At 35.8% G+C, this 15,539-nt stretch overlaps 1 protein-coding gene across 1 annotated transcript in view; it reads left to right on the top strand.

The window, feature by feature from the left end:
* BCHE (butyrylcholinesterase) overlaps window positions 1-13,417 on the top strand; it is an 85,451-nt gene extending 72,034 nt beyond the window's left edge. Inside the window, exons 3-4 of the mRNA XM_065876584.1 lie at window positions 6,156-6,322; window positions 12,806-13,417. Coding sequence (XP_065732656.1) covers window positions 6,156-6,322; window positions 12,806-12,930 — 292 coding nt within the window. The 3' untranslated portion in view covers window positions 12,931-13,417. The remainder of the gene's footprint in view (window positions 1-6,155; window positions 6,323-12,805) is intronic.
* The last annotated feature ends 2,122 nt before the right edge of the window (window positions 13,418-15,539 follow it).

Here is a 15,539-nt window from a genome sequence, read left to right as displayed (position 1 = left end):
CCCAGCCCTATAAAAACTGACAACCCCATACCCTGGTGCCTCTCACCTTCTGAGACTGCCCACACTCCATCTGTGGAGTGTATTTCTCTCTAAATAAATCCACTTCTTACCTATCACTTTGTCTCTCACTGAATACTTTCTGTGATGAGACATCAAGAACCTGAGCTTCATTAAGTCCTGCGACCAGGTGTGTGATCTCAGTTAAAAGAACGTGGGTTCAATTCCCAATCTGAGTTGCACAGTTTCAATACTATACTCTCAGTTAATATTTGTTTAATGAAAGAATGGATTTAATCTCTAAATTCAGATTCTCTTATAACCCCTCTATTCTTTAAAGTACTGTTTGAGGATACATAGTTTTTGAAGGCAAAAGCCCACCGTGTCTGCCTTTGCCTGGCAAAGTAATAAAACTATCCTTTTCTACCTCACCACCCCCCCAAAAAAAATACAGGTTTATTTAAGCATGACATGACATAGAATATAAATCCACGAATATTTGTATATTTAAGAAATTAATATATACTGTATCTCTTTAGCAGTCTTATGATTGTGGTGTATTTCAGGTGGCCTTTCAATTTACAACTACTAATCATGGTTTCATTTTACTAGATTGTAAAGCACTCTAAAATATATCCACTTTAAAATCACTGTATATCTTAGTTAGAAATAACTGTCTCTGGCTCCCTGCTGGTTGTTTGGCCTGGGGTAACCTGGCACTGGAGTCTACGCAGGCCCTTTGGTGGGGCTGATGGCAGACTCTGGGGGGGCTTACACCAGGGAGTGCTTCCCAAAGCTTCTGCTGCCAGTGTTCTTGTCCTCACGGTGGGACACAGCCAGCCCCCGCCTCTTCAGGAGACCCTCCAACACTAGCAGGACTCTGCTAAGGCAGATACGTGGACACTGAGGTGTCTGGCAGAGGCCCCCAGGCTGTGTGGAAAGGGGCATGGGCCTGATGCTCCCCTCTGAAACCTGTTCCAGTGGCCAGGATCACAGAACAGAGGCTCTGAAGGGGACCCCTAATGGCTACTGCAATCACAAGGCACCTCCCTGTCACCCCTGAGCCCCCCCAGCACACAGGGTCGTCCTGTGCGTGGGTTCCCACTTAAGGTCTACGTTTCCGACAGATGATGACACTGAAGCAGAAGAGATTTGCTTTGGTTAAATGTGACTCCAGTTGCAAGGAAAAACCCACGATCCATAAACTCAGTGAATCACTGGGCCACCCTGCCCTGAAGCTGGGGATCAAGAATCTTACTAAAGTTAGATGTAGTCACACATCCTAAAAACTAGTTGCAGGGCTTCCCTGGTGGTGCACTGGTTGAGAGTCCACCTGCCAATACAGGGGACACGGGTTCATGCCCCAGTCTGGGGAGCTCCCACATGTCACGGAGCGGCTGGGCCCGTGAGCCATGGCCACTGAACCTGCACATCCGGAGCCTGTGCTCCGCAACAGGAGAGGCCACAACAGTGAGAGTCTCGCGTACCGCAAAAATCAAAAAACAAACAAAAAAACTAGTTGCAGATATTGATAACTTAACCAATACAGAAAGGAATACAGTAAGGACACCCAGAATTCCTGAAGCCACCTGAGGACCCTGGACACACTGAGAACGACCAAGTGGGAAGAGGGGAAGGCCTGGATCCTGGGTAACAAATGCTTCTAAGTCACTGACCCGACCAAACTGGGAATTGTCCTCCTTTTTTCTTTTTAGTGTCAGGAAAAAAAAATCTTGATTTTTAAGCTACTCTTTGTTGAGGTTTTTGTTTGCAGAAGCCCAAGCAACCAAATGCTACAGTTCTCATGGCCCTGCTCCTTACCAGACAGCCCAGGATGCCTGTTTAAAGGAAATCAGGGAAGAAAAGAGGATTAAGTGGAATTTACTGACAGCTCTGGACTAAAGGAGCCTCCAAAATAACAGGACAAGTGAATACATAGTCAAAATAGCTGAAAATGCCCACCTAGAAGAGGTGGTTCACCTGCTCCCATGGAACACACACAGCGCCAGGCCCCATCTCAGGGTCCAGATGAGGAGAACAAGGCACACGAAATGAAGTTCCTTATCTGACGTCACAACAGAGCTTGCCTGCACTGCCTAAGTGTCAGGCTATGTTACCAGGATACACCAACGTAAGGACACAGTGTTTGCTTCCCCAGGACTTCCTAGAAATTACAGCAGGACAGGAGATGTCACCTCATGGGATGGGAAACGAGAGCCGGGCAGGCTTCCCAGAGGCGGCATGTGATTTGGAGCTGGGAGACAGACACAGGTGTCTAACAGAGGAGATCAAAACCACTTTAATCATTCATAAAGCCGACTGGACACCTGGGCCTTAGACCTGTGGTGCGGCAATTGGCCCCAGGGAAACCCCTAGCTCTGGAGGACACATCTCAAAGTAGAAGAAGGTAGACCCAAAGGCAACTGTTTGGAAACACAAAATATAGTTAAAAGCTTCACCTTCTAAAAATGTCAGTGCTGGGCTTCCCTGGGGGCCCTGTGGTTAAGAATCTGCCTACCAATGCAGGGGACACGGGTTCAAGCCCTGGTCCGGGAAGATCCCACATGCCGCAGAGCAACTAAGCCCATGCGCCAAAACTACTGAGCCTGTGCTCTAGAGCCCACGAGCCACAACTACTGAGCCCATGTGCCACAACTACTGAAGCCTACCAGCCTAGAGCCCATGCTCTGCAACAAAAGAAGCTGCCGCAATGAGAAGCCCACGCACCGCAACAAAGAGTAATTCCCAGTCGCCGTAACTAGAGAAAGCCCGCGTGCAGCAACAAAGACCCAATGCAGCCAAAAATAAATAAATAAGTAAAATTATCAGTGCCTACGCTTGACCACATTAGAGGGACTGAATAGATGACAGGTAAATTGAGCTGCCTGTGCTGGAAAGAAAGAACAAATGATGTCTGTGGTCCTGGGAAATTTTTAAAAAGCTAAAGAAGCAAATGGAACACACCTTTAACAATTCTGATACTTGCTTAAATCACATAAAAATAAAGACAAGTTCTTCAAATGAGAAAAAAAAAAAAAAAAAAGAGAGAAATAACTGTCCCTGAATTCTTAAAGGGAATCTTAAGTCCTGTGTTAGGATTGGGTAGGCAATATTGGAATTTGTAATTCAAAGAAAACTTGATGCATGAAGTTGAGTGCATCCTACTTCTTCATACCTGGCATCCTGAGTAAATTAATGTCTTTTTAAAGAATTTCTTCATAAAATGAATTATCAAATCTGTGCTCAAATACCAATGACAAGCAGGTCCTGTAATACAGTTTGAAAGGTACTCTGCTTTTTTAGTTAAATAAGCCATGTCTTAAAATTTTTCTATCCTACATCAGAGGAAAAGTGAAATGGATGACCGTTAGACCACTTTTGTATACCACAAATTGGGAAAAGGACCTGGTAACAAAAAGAGAAGAGATTTCTTTATCTCATGGAAAGTGTTAAGTATTATCACTTTGAGGTCTTTATTTTATAACCAGAATAGAAAATATTTTTGAAAAATAATAAACTCAAGATGTTTAAATTTATCTTATAATTTTGGAATTAAAATTATATAGTGTTCCAGAATTCTGTATCTGGGAATTATACTGTATTTTGCAAAGTGTTTAATTGATGTAAATAGGAAGAGAATTATGTCTCTGGTTAAGTTTTAGAGTCTTTGGAGGTTTCTGCAATTATAGAGTAAAATGCTTCATCACTTCAAGAGCTATTTCAATCACTTTTTGAAAACTATATCTGCAGCCATAGGCAAAGGAATTTTATTATCTCTGAATTACAATTTGGAATGTCATGAGTTATTTCATAGGACAAAGTTTGTTAAATGAACACTGGCAGTGCCATTAGTGTTTCGCTCTTGAACTCAAGTACAAGTCAGCTCTATTTAAGTCACCATTTGCAGAAGCCAGAAATAAATGTGCAGTTAAAATGGTGCCATAAGTTAATTAGAATGGAATTAGAAGGAAAGTGGGCAATTTAGGAACATAAGAATTGCTGTACCGAATCAGACCAATGGTTCTCCTGGTATAATATCCAGCCTCCAGCAGCTGTACTTGTTCATTTCTAAAGCTTTAACAGAAAAGAAAAAGACTACATAATTCACCTAGACAAGTGTGCCATCTGTGATCTGGAGAAATTTTCTTCCTGACCTCTTTCAAATAATACCCTAAAGCAAGAGGTTTCAATCCTGTTATGATATTGGCTTAGCTTGAATAGCTCTGGTTATTAATAACTCTTATTAAATCATCCAACTCCTACATAAAATCAACTAGTTCATCAAGAAGCTGTTTATCTCTACAGCCCCTGAATCATGGTTGAATATTTGTGCATCTGTGATAAATTAGGAATTTATGGTACTTATTCAACACAAGTTCTTGTTGGCAAAATCTGCCTCTAGTTAACCAAGCTGGATGAATGCCTGCTTCGCTTTCCAAATTCTAGGGGTTCACAGGCTTTCGGCCAAAAAGAAAAAAAAAAGTGTATCTGCTATCACTACTCCCAACTTCCTATCCATTAATAATGTACAGAAGGTATTTGAATGATGAAGAATTCTGTGTGCTAAACTTTTAGAAAAGTTCAACTGGAGTTTTTCTTATATGACTTTGCTTAAGTTAGATGAATCTAAGAGAAAGGAATGAATTACTTATCCCTATCACTTTAGTCTTCCTTTTATGATACAAGTATCTGTGACTAGTTTCTAGGTTTCTTGATTATTCTAGATACCACCTCCGGGTCAATATTTCTAAAATGTTATGTACACAATAAACCATCTAGCAAAGAATCCCTCAAGAATTGTAAATGCCCACAAGCTAAAGTCTAAACCATTTTCCTAGGCTGTCAGATCTTACTGCTATAACACTTATATCCTAAAGCTATAATTCTAAAAGGATCTCCTCTATCTTAGAATCCCAGAAAACTAGTTTTTTCATTGCTATTTGAACTAAGAGAACACTTACTATTTATACTATGTTAATTCTGTTCCCTTTCTCTAGCACTCCAAACTTCTCTTTCTGGTTCAGTTCTTTATTTTTTCTCCTTACTTCAGCTAAAATCGCATTCCTTTAGGTAATTCCCTCTTCTGACAATTTTTGTCCCTTTGTTTATGCTTGATTTAGTCTACCATATATTGTTGGTTCTTTGTTTTCATGAATGTCCTTGATTGTAAATTCCCTGAGGGAAACTATGTTTTCCATATTTATTTGTGTTTCTAGAGCCCAGGCAGGGTCTGACTCATAATAATAGCATACAAATATATTAAAGAAAAATCTTTAGAATCACCAGTGACTATCTAGACAGAGTCACTTCCAGAATGTTTACTCTTTGAGTTTCTGTTTGTGTGACCTAGGCAATAATATATTATTGAGTCCTACAAGGTACAAAAGAACCAAAAATCACAAACTTCTGAAAAATAGAGCCAAGTGTTACTGATTTAAAAATCACAAAGATATGGGAAACATCGGCACAAAAAAGAGAATCTGAAGGTTCTAGACCCCTGATGTTAGAAAATGAAGGAATTCCAAGCACAAGTAATAGCTAGGCAAAGACAGGAGGTAAAATAGAGGAGGAAATCACTAAGGAACTGTCCCTAATTCCTGTTGGTTGGCCCATGAAGAGAATATCTGAAAGTAATTTTGGAAATGTGGGTGGCAGCATGTTCACTAACCTTTCTTGAACTAACTCACTGGGGAATTATTGAAAGATTTTTAATCAGTGAACAGATCTGTAAGAATGTAAGATCAACTTAAAAATGAGACTGAAGGCAGTTCCCTAGGGTAACGAGGTTATTACATACTAAGGAAATGTGTAATCAGTCCCAAATTTAAACACATGCTTAAGTGTGAAGAAAATATAAGCATTCTAGAATAGAATATATTTTTCTCCCTGTATGTAAACAGAAATGTGTGTAATAAGTTCTTCTTTAAATTTTAATTCCTACAATTTTAACTAACATAGTGCTTCAAGGTGCTGAAAATATTCAACCCTGTTCATTTATGCTTGACATCATCAAACAAATCCACAATTTTTCTTTTTCCCCAATTTTCCTGACTTTTTAAAAGCTCTTATTATTTTTTGAGAACTATATATCTCTCTATATATATATTAATCTATCATTGATTTCAGTAGAACTATAATGCCTCTCTTTAATTTTTTAGAAATCCAAATGGGACCCAAAACAATAGTACAAGATGGCCTGTCTTCAAAAGCAATGAACAAAAATATTTAACCTTGAATACAGAGTCACCAAGAGTATACACTAAACTACGTGCTCAACAGTGCCGATTCTGGACACTATTTTTTCCCAAAGTCTTGGAAATGACAGGTGTGTGTTGTTTTTTGTTTTGTTTTGTTTTAGTATTTGGTTAAATAATTGGTTATGGATTATGTAAAAGGGGGAAAAGGTAGACTATTCATGGCACAGTGATAATGTTCATCTGTGACTTTACAATTAATTGATTCCAATGTGTACATTATTTTAACAACCTTCTTCCATCAAGTTTAGATATGTTTTGAGGGCTTACTATATAAGCAGCACCTTAGCAGTTAAATAAAGAAAGCAAAACTAGGAATTTTTCCCTAGAGGAACAGGAAACCTAGCAGTGGAACTAAAAGAGGGCACTCTCGCTATTCAGCCAATTTTTGTGGAATTAACTAATGGAAAAATGAAAAAATAAATATATAAAATAAACAATGTATAATTGTTTATTTTATATATTTATACTCAAAAAGAGGCAAAACAAATTTAGTGATACAGATGTAGAGAACAAACGTTTGGGGGAAAGTGACGGGGGTGGTGGTGGTGGTGGGATGAATTGGGAGACTGGGATTGACATATATACACTAATATGTATGGAATAGATAACTCATAAGAAAAAAAAATAGTGATAAATAGTAGAACCCTTGATTTCTAAGGGGGAAAAAATATCTAAAATTTACATATCTAAAAATGCAATCCAAATATTTCTAAATATTCTAAGCTTGGAGATATTTAAGACCACCTACATACATTACATAATACAATAAAAAAGTAGTAATTTAGTTAACTACTCTTCAGGAAGTCATTACTTAGATTTGTATAAGGAAATACTAGGAAAATTGTTCAGATTATCCTACTATTTCAGAATTCATTGGTAAGAAGATATTTGGCTAAACTTTAATGACCAAAATGAATGATCACATTTTCTGTGAGAAAAATGACATACATATACAATTCACTGCCTGTTTTTTTTTTTTTTTTTTTAATGTCAGCTATTTATAACTGATGTGGCTCCTCAGCTCTATTTTTCATATTTTTCAAATAAAAGTAATTGACTTTCAATCACCAGACACATCACTAACTAGTTCCTTTATACTTTACCATTCTGTTCATCAGAACATTCTGCAATTTTCAGGCTACATACTAGATATCACAATACAGTAGATGTTTTTAGTTTCTTCTTTCGAGCAGTTAGGAGTTACTTTCAGGCAAATATGGACATCTCAGAGCTGTATTTGATTGTTTAATATGCCTTTTGATTCTCAGATTTTACTCACCAAAATTATAATTATGGACTCATCTGTTTGGGAAACATTATTGATAGACCAGTTCTCTGTGCATCACTAAATGCTGGGTGGCACAATATATATCAGGGATGGGCTCCTGCATCCCTTGGCAGAACTACAGTGCTGCCCTTGTGTCCTCTGGGTGTGAATAGCAATGAGGTAACACATTTAATCTGCCAAGAGACCAGAAGAGGTACCATTTAACAAATCACAGACTACATATTCTCAATTGTTACTTAAAATATTTTTAAATGAGAGGGTCATAATTTGAAGGGAAATAAGGTAGGGTAGGGGCAAATTTTAAATGACTAATTTATTATAAACAAAACTGAGTCATTCTGGTTCAAGCAAATGTGGTCTACTGTGATGTATTTGTTGGTAAAATAAAATTTCAATCTCAGTAATTTTTGAAAATGTACTTCAAAATCTCTATCTCTAAATACTCAACTACTATAAAGCAGGTTGAATAAACAAACTCCTAAATTTTTAGCTAGATGCTGCTCCATTCTACACAAGGCTGAACAACTTTCTAGTGTAAGCAACACTGAGCTGTGTGGAAATATCATACCTTGCTCTGGGATATTTCCAGTGTGTCTTGAAAACATAACTTTATATTTTAGCAGTATTTTTTTCAGATAATTCCCCCAAAGGAGTTATATGAAATATATTTAATAAAATTTGAAGTAAACGTATGATATAATCGTTATAACATCAACAATGTATTCATTAATAATAAAAATGTTTACATTTAAACAAACAGAACCAGTTTGAAATGCCATGTTTTTAGGTTTTATAAACATAAAGGGACTAAAAGATTAAGAAATATAAAGGGACTAAAAGATTAAGAAAATATGTTCTTACCATACCTTATAGTTTTCAAGTCACAAAACTTCAAACATTTTAATTTTCAATGTTCTGAAAATTGGAGTTATTCAGATGACCTGGGCTGAAGTTTTTATGGAAATATTACTTTTTTAAAAAAAGATAACTTTACAAGTAAAGGAAAATTTCAAAAAATAACTAGTGACTAGATTTCTTAAAAGGAGAAATGTTTACCTCACTCACGATGGAAGCCCAATAGACTTTATAAGTACCATTTGAGCAGTTGTTTACATCTGAGCAATAAATATTCTCAAATAAAATGATCCTTAAGACTTGTTTAAACACACAAATTCTAGCACTTAACTTTCAGACTATACTTCAGCACACAGCTAGGCTGTCATTGCATACACCTGCAAGAAATAAAATACAATATTTGTTTCAACTGTTATCAAATTCAGATTTTTCACTAAGAATATAACTCCACAATATCTCATAATCATTTGAAAAAAGAAAAGGAAGTAGAGAAATGAGGCATTCAATGTCAATGAAATATCAATATTTTTCATTAAAATTGAGAAAGTAAATTTATTTAAAGGAAAAAATATTTAAACTTCACATCTTCCCAGTAAAAAAAAGTATCAGATCCAGTGGTTCCTCCTTTGACCTTTGAATACAACATGAATCAAAGCGTTGAATAAGTCATGAACCAAAGTGTTCTTTAGTTGTTGCTTGCTACAACTAAAGAAGACCACATATAAATTTAAGAGCTGAGATACCACTTGGATTGGTCACTTTGGAACCTCATATACTGCTATTTGCTAATCATTTAGCAAGAATGGCAAACAAAAATGAGATAGTGCAAAGGTGGTTTGAAGAAAAAAAATCAAGCTAGTTTTGCTGATTTCATATTTGAGTTTTCCATTCTTTGTTAAAAGCAAAACAAAATGAACAAATAAACAAAGGCTTTGGGTAACTTGATAATCAATTTAAATGATCTATTTGTTTCACTGTAAAAGTACATGAAGTCTTCAGAAAGCCCGGCCTGAGTTTATCGTAGTTCATTCTACTGTCTCACTATACACCAAAAATTATAAAAGGACAACTAGTAAGTTTGTGATCTACTCCATAAAGAATTATGAAATCCTTTGCAATTTTAATAACTAGTTGACAAACAGGAAAATAAGCAAGTAAAGAGGACAGAAGATATTTTTAATGAACTCTCAAAGTACAGGAAATATGTTACTTTTTAATCAAAATGTTCAGCACCATTAAATATCAATGTAATGTCATCTAACTTCATCTCCAATAACTATTTGGGGTTGACTCACCTCTCTTATGTTCTGTCCTAGCTCCTCAGACTTGGCTAAATAGACTCAGCTCTGGTGAAATATTGCTCACCCTTTTTTAATTGACAAGACAAAAAAACAGTTTCATTACTATCCCTCTTTCTATAGGGAAGAGAGCCTGATTTTCCCCCAAATGAGACACAATGTGGGCAAAATGAAGGTCACCAAAGTCCTGAAAAAGTTGTGTCAATATGTTTATGAACTACTGGTATTGATCTAGCTATACACTGATTCAATAAAGAGCAAAGTTAGGAATAAATTTTTATAACAAGGGCAGTAAATTCATTTCCAGAGTTCCCCGTAGATGCATATAACTTGATTTCACAATGTAAGCACCATCTCATTTATCCCTCATGGCAACATTGCAAAATAGGGATTACCAACTCCATTTACATTTGGAAAACTAATTTGAAAAGTTAAGAATTTTTTTTATGTCACTAATACCATAATTGATCAAGCTGGAATTTCAACCCATGTCACTCCAAAGCCTATACTGATATTCTTTTCTTTATTTCACACTGCAGCACCCTGTTAACTACAAAACAAATAGATCTACATCTCACCAATGATGATAAATCTATAGCCACTTAAGTAGTGTTCCAGTTTTGGAGGAAGAAAAGAAGGAGGGGGAGGAGAAAATCTTCTAATTTTGGTTTTGACTTATGACAAAGGACTCAGGTTTTTTATTGTCTTTTTATTATGGTATATTCAGTTCCTTTGGATACTGTTAGAAAATAATTAAACGTTTTGAACTTTATTGTCTCAATCAGTGTCCAGTACTTCTAAAGTAAAAATGTACTCAGGTTTACAACACAGCATTTGTGAACTAAAAAGTAAACTATTTTAATAACTAAATTGTATAGATATTTGATTATGACACATAAGGAAATAAATTTATATTTATATGAATCAGTGGATTTGGTATCATTCCATGAAGAGGAAATGAAAATCAGATATAAGACCTTTTCTCTAAATATTAAAATTCATGGTCTCAATGCTAAATTACCAGTCATTTATTTGTTATACTAAAAATTTTGTTTTTTCAGAATTTTAGAGTCCTTATTTTGTGTAAATAACATTTAAAACAGCATTTAATTATCATAAAAAAGAACATAAAAGTGGATCATTTGGTATGATATTTAACATCTTTCTTCCACATTTAATGGTTTTGACTCTTCAGAAAAATTCTTTTATTCACAAAAAATTATAGCCATTGACTTTTAAAAGGCATTTTACATAAAAATGGGGCATTTTTGTATAAATTCTTAAATATTTATCCAATGTCCAAGCATTGTGAACATTTGAGGCCTAAATACATCTTAAATTACAGGGGATCTCTTAATGGCTGTACAAATGTTTTAAATATTTTGATTTTCATATAAACTAAAAACAAATCACTGAATGTGCTCCATTGTGATAACATGAGTGAAGGCACTTTTTCATATACATTGTAATGTAGTATGAGATCACATGAACTTTCTTCTCCAAATTAACATCCTACAAAGTTATAATTTTAGAAAATTCCTAACTGAAAAGTATACATTAAAAAATTGTCAGTTCCCGGGCTTCCCTGGTGGCGCAGTGGTTGAGAATCTGCCTGCTAATGCAGGGGACACAGGTTCGAGCCCTGGTCTGGGAGGATTCCACATGCCACGGAGCAACAAGGCCCATGAGCCACAACTACTAAGCCTGCGCATCTGGAGCCTGTGCTCCACAACAAGAGAGGCCGCAATAGTGAGAGACCCGCGCACCACGATGAAGAGTGGCCCCTGCTTGCCACAACTAGACAAAGCCCTCACACAGAAACGAAGACCCAACACAGCAAAAATAAATAAATGAATTAATAAACTCCTACCCCCAACATCTTCTTTAAAAAAAAAAAAAATTGTCAGTTCTTATTTTCACAATAGTTGAAATCACTTAAAATTTTGTTTTTAATTCAATGACTATAGCTCAGCATCCTAAAAGTTTAAAAAGTAAAAGAACTACAAATGTATAAAATACTTATAGATTTAAATAAACTATCTTCTAGCTTTATTATATCTACTTATATTAGGAACATAAATATACGGTTTTAAAAGTTTGTAATTTAAGAGTTTCTGTTGTTCACAGACTTTATCCTTTAATATAATACACTTTCAAATAAATCAAGATTTCAAGGTTTTTGTAGTACATAAACCCTTTTTGATTCATTGTCTCACATTATTTCTGGTATAAACACTCCTCTCCCCTGACACCTACATATAGTTTTCAAATTGCTGGAGATTTTCTTAATCATCCTTCTAATTTGCAAAGCAATTAATAAACTTCTATCATATAGTACAATAGTTTCAATAAGTTGCTTTCAATGACCAGGCATTGTTTGGAATTAAAATATATTGATATATGATGAGTGTAGAATCTATACAGAATGCCAATTACAAAGTTCTCCTTATGCATTAATAAATATTCATATATAAACATTTAAATCAGAAATAATACTCCACTATATAATTATATATGTAAATGAGATGCATTAAATGAGGTTTTTGCTATGCCTAGGAGAGTCAAGAGAAGAATAATATTTATGCATCGTCTCAGAAACTAAAGCAAATATATGTAACGTAACATAATTTGACATAATACATGAACGGATTTTTTTGCATTTATGTTATATATATTTTGTACATATATATTATTTGCATTTTCATATAATATATAAAAATTCAATTAAAATCTTTTCAGGTAGTGAGAGAAGTTGATAATAAATAATGAATAAAACATCGCTGTAGGGCTTCCCTGGTGGCGCAGTGGTTGAGAGTCCACCTGCCGATGCAGGGGAGGCGGGTTCGTGCCCCGGTCCGGGAAGATCCCACATGCCGCGGAGCGGCTAGGCCTGTGAGCCATGGCCGCTGAGCCTGCGCATCTGGAGCCTGTGCTCCGCAACGGGAGAGGCCACAACAGTGAGAGGCCCGCAGACCGCAAAAAAACAAAAAAAACAAAAAATAAACATTGCTGTACTTGGAGAAAACGGCATCTGCAATCAAAATTATTTTTCAATGAACATAAACAGAGATTAAAATTTAGATTAATACAACTCATTCCATGTTTTCCAGGAAATATTGATGAAGCAGAACGAGAATGGAAAGCAGGATTCCATCGGTGGAACAATTACATGATGGACTGGAAAAATCAATTTAATGACTACACTAGCAAAAGAGAAAGCTGTGCAGGTCTCTAATTAATAGATTTACCCTTTATAGAACATTCTTCTTCCTGTAGATCAAGGCAAAAATATCTGTGGCTCTCTTACACACCTGGTAAGAAAGCTACTATATAGCTGAAACAAAAATGCCAGAAGGATAATATCGATTTCTCACATCTTTCACTTATTATTGTACCTAACATTTCAAAACCTAAATGGCTAGAACAAGTTTAACTAAATTTCACATTATAAAGTTTCACAATTAATTATATGCATATTAAAACAATTTGCAGCTTCAAACTCTCTTTCCTGAATAACTTTAAGATATTTTTTTTTCCCTAAGAAGTATCTGTGTTCTTTTTCCAGTCTCAACTTTATTTTTATTACCACTCATAAAAGGTATCTTTTAAAAATGGATAAGGTCTTGAAACATTAGATACTATAATTTACAATATTTCTTCCTTTAATTAATTTATGCATTTAATGTTAATATGATATATTAAAACAAACAGAAAATAATTGGCTGCTTTGATTTTTTTATATAAAGGCAAGAGAATTTATATATTTAAGAGAATCTTAAAATAACAGACTTGGCCACTTGGAAACACCTTATGATAGAAACAAAATGTTACTACCAAGAGACAAAATGTAAAAGAATATAATTATTTATATTTTGTATTTTTAAAAATATGTATGCTTGGAGTCCTCAAATTATATTCCTCATTCTTTCAACTCTTTTTTTCCTCACCTCCCCACTCCCCATCTCTCCTCAAACATGCCCACATGTAAATTACTCTTCCGGTAACTCAAAAATTTAAAAATGTGGATGAGCAGAAGTCTAAATGAACAATTTCAGAAGTCATGTACCATCTGGAATAAGGGAACCCTTGGCTGGACCCAGAAATGTCAGGATTCTAGTAGAGAAATTGTTCAATTCCAAAAAAGAAATGATTGCACTTTCTGCAGACCAACTATATTGTTTTAATAATTTAAAAAATTACAAAGTTGCATTTACTAACTTGAATGGCAAGAAAACACATCCCATGAATAAATTCACTGTCTTTCACTAAAGGGGAGAAGTCAGGGGATTTTAAACCCCAGGAAAGTGCAATACTGTTGATTATGCTAATTAAGCATTGAAAATTAGCACTCAGGATAGGATAAAGTGAATCTATTCGTCTGTAGACTGTTGGTTAACGCAGTTTCATTACTCATTGGTCATAAATATGTCTATAGTTAGATCCAACATAGGTCTGCCATCCTCATCAAATTGTCACTCAAAGATCATGGCATTTTATCAAATTCAGCTGATTAAAGAGAGTTGTTATACAAGCCAAGTTAGTTCATTTCAGTGCTGCTGTAAACGGACATTTCGCTTTATATTTCTTCCTTCATCCTGAGATGAAGAAAAAAAACACACAGGATAGACAAATTATTTGGCTTTCCATTCTACACCACCGTCTTCATTTCAGGTACCATTCTCGTAGGATCTATTATGTTTTCTGAATCACTTGAGCCTCCTTTTTATGTAGAACCCTCTTACATATGAAATAACTGGATGATGCCTGTTCAACAGCATTAAAGACCCTTTAAAAGTTCTCTTAATGAGAGCAATAATGAGGAAAACATAACTAATGTTTGTAGAATACCTGTAACCTCCCTCATATGACAAATCCAGTCATATGAAAAGATCCCATGGACCACTTTGTCCTACCTTGGACAACCAATTGCTTCATTCTTGAATTTTAACTAGAACACCTCTTGACTTACTCTGAAGCTTTTATCCATGAGTTTATTTTGCTTTACTCTGTCTTTATCCCTGGTCTGAAATCTCATCATTAGAGCTATCAATTGATGAGACGATAATAAAGCAGTAGGAGTGACAGTGATTTTAGAAGTGAATGCTAACACACATAACCATGCACACACAACACAAAAACTCATTCATCTCACCAAAAAAAAAAAAAAAGGCTGTTTTCTTCTCCAGACATTGCCCATTTTCTTGGCCTGGTTTAATCCTTTATAGTTACTCTGAAAAGTGAAAAAACCCAAATTTCCAAGGCAATTAATTGTCAGTGCCTTGATATTGTGAGATTCATCTCTAGATTCGCAGCTGGGAACTACTTGCAAAGTGCCATCGCACTGTGTAGGTGTTTGTTGAGTGAATGGTTGGGAGGATGAGATACAACCGAGTTCAGTTCCCTTGTGTAGCAGGAATATTGCACTGTGAATCCTCAGAGAGCCAGGAAGAAGCAACAAAAAAGTATAAGAAGGGCTTCCCTTGTGGCGCAGTGGTTGAGAGTCCGCCTGCCGATGCAGGGGACACGGGTTTGTGCCCTGGTCTGGGAAGATCCCACATGCCGCGGAGCAGCTGGGCCCGTGAGCCATGGCCACTGAGCCTGCACGTCCGGAGCCTGTGCTCCGCAACAGGAGAGGCCGTAACAGTGGGAGGCCCGCGTACCGCAAAAACAAACAAACAAACAAAGAAAAACAAACAAAAAAAACCTTGCAGTTTGGCAGGAGAAAGAAATGTACTTGATATTGATATCTGAGGACCTAATTGTTTTTCTCTGAACAAGGAACTGTAACAGATATTACTGAATGTGTAAAATAAATTTGGCATGCACACTTGTTTTCTATGACCT

This window comes from Phocoena phocoena, chromosome 4, assembly GCF_963924675.1.
Source record: "Phocoena phocoena chromosome 4, mPhoPho1.1, whole genome shotgun sequence".
NCBI lineage: Eukaryota > Metazoa > Chordata > Mammalia > Artiodactyla > Phocoenidae > Phocoena > Phocoena phocoena.
Note: the sequence above shows the minus strand (reverse complement) of the source record. Positions and strands in the feature narration are given on the sequence as shown.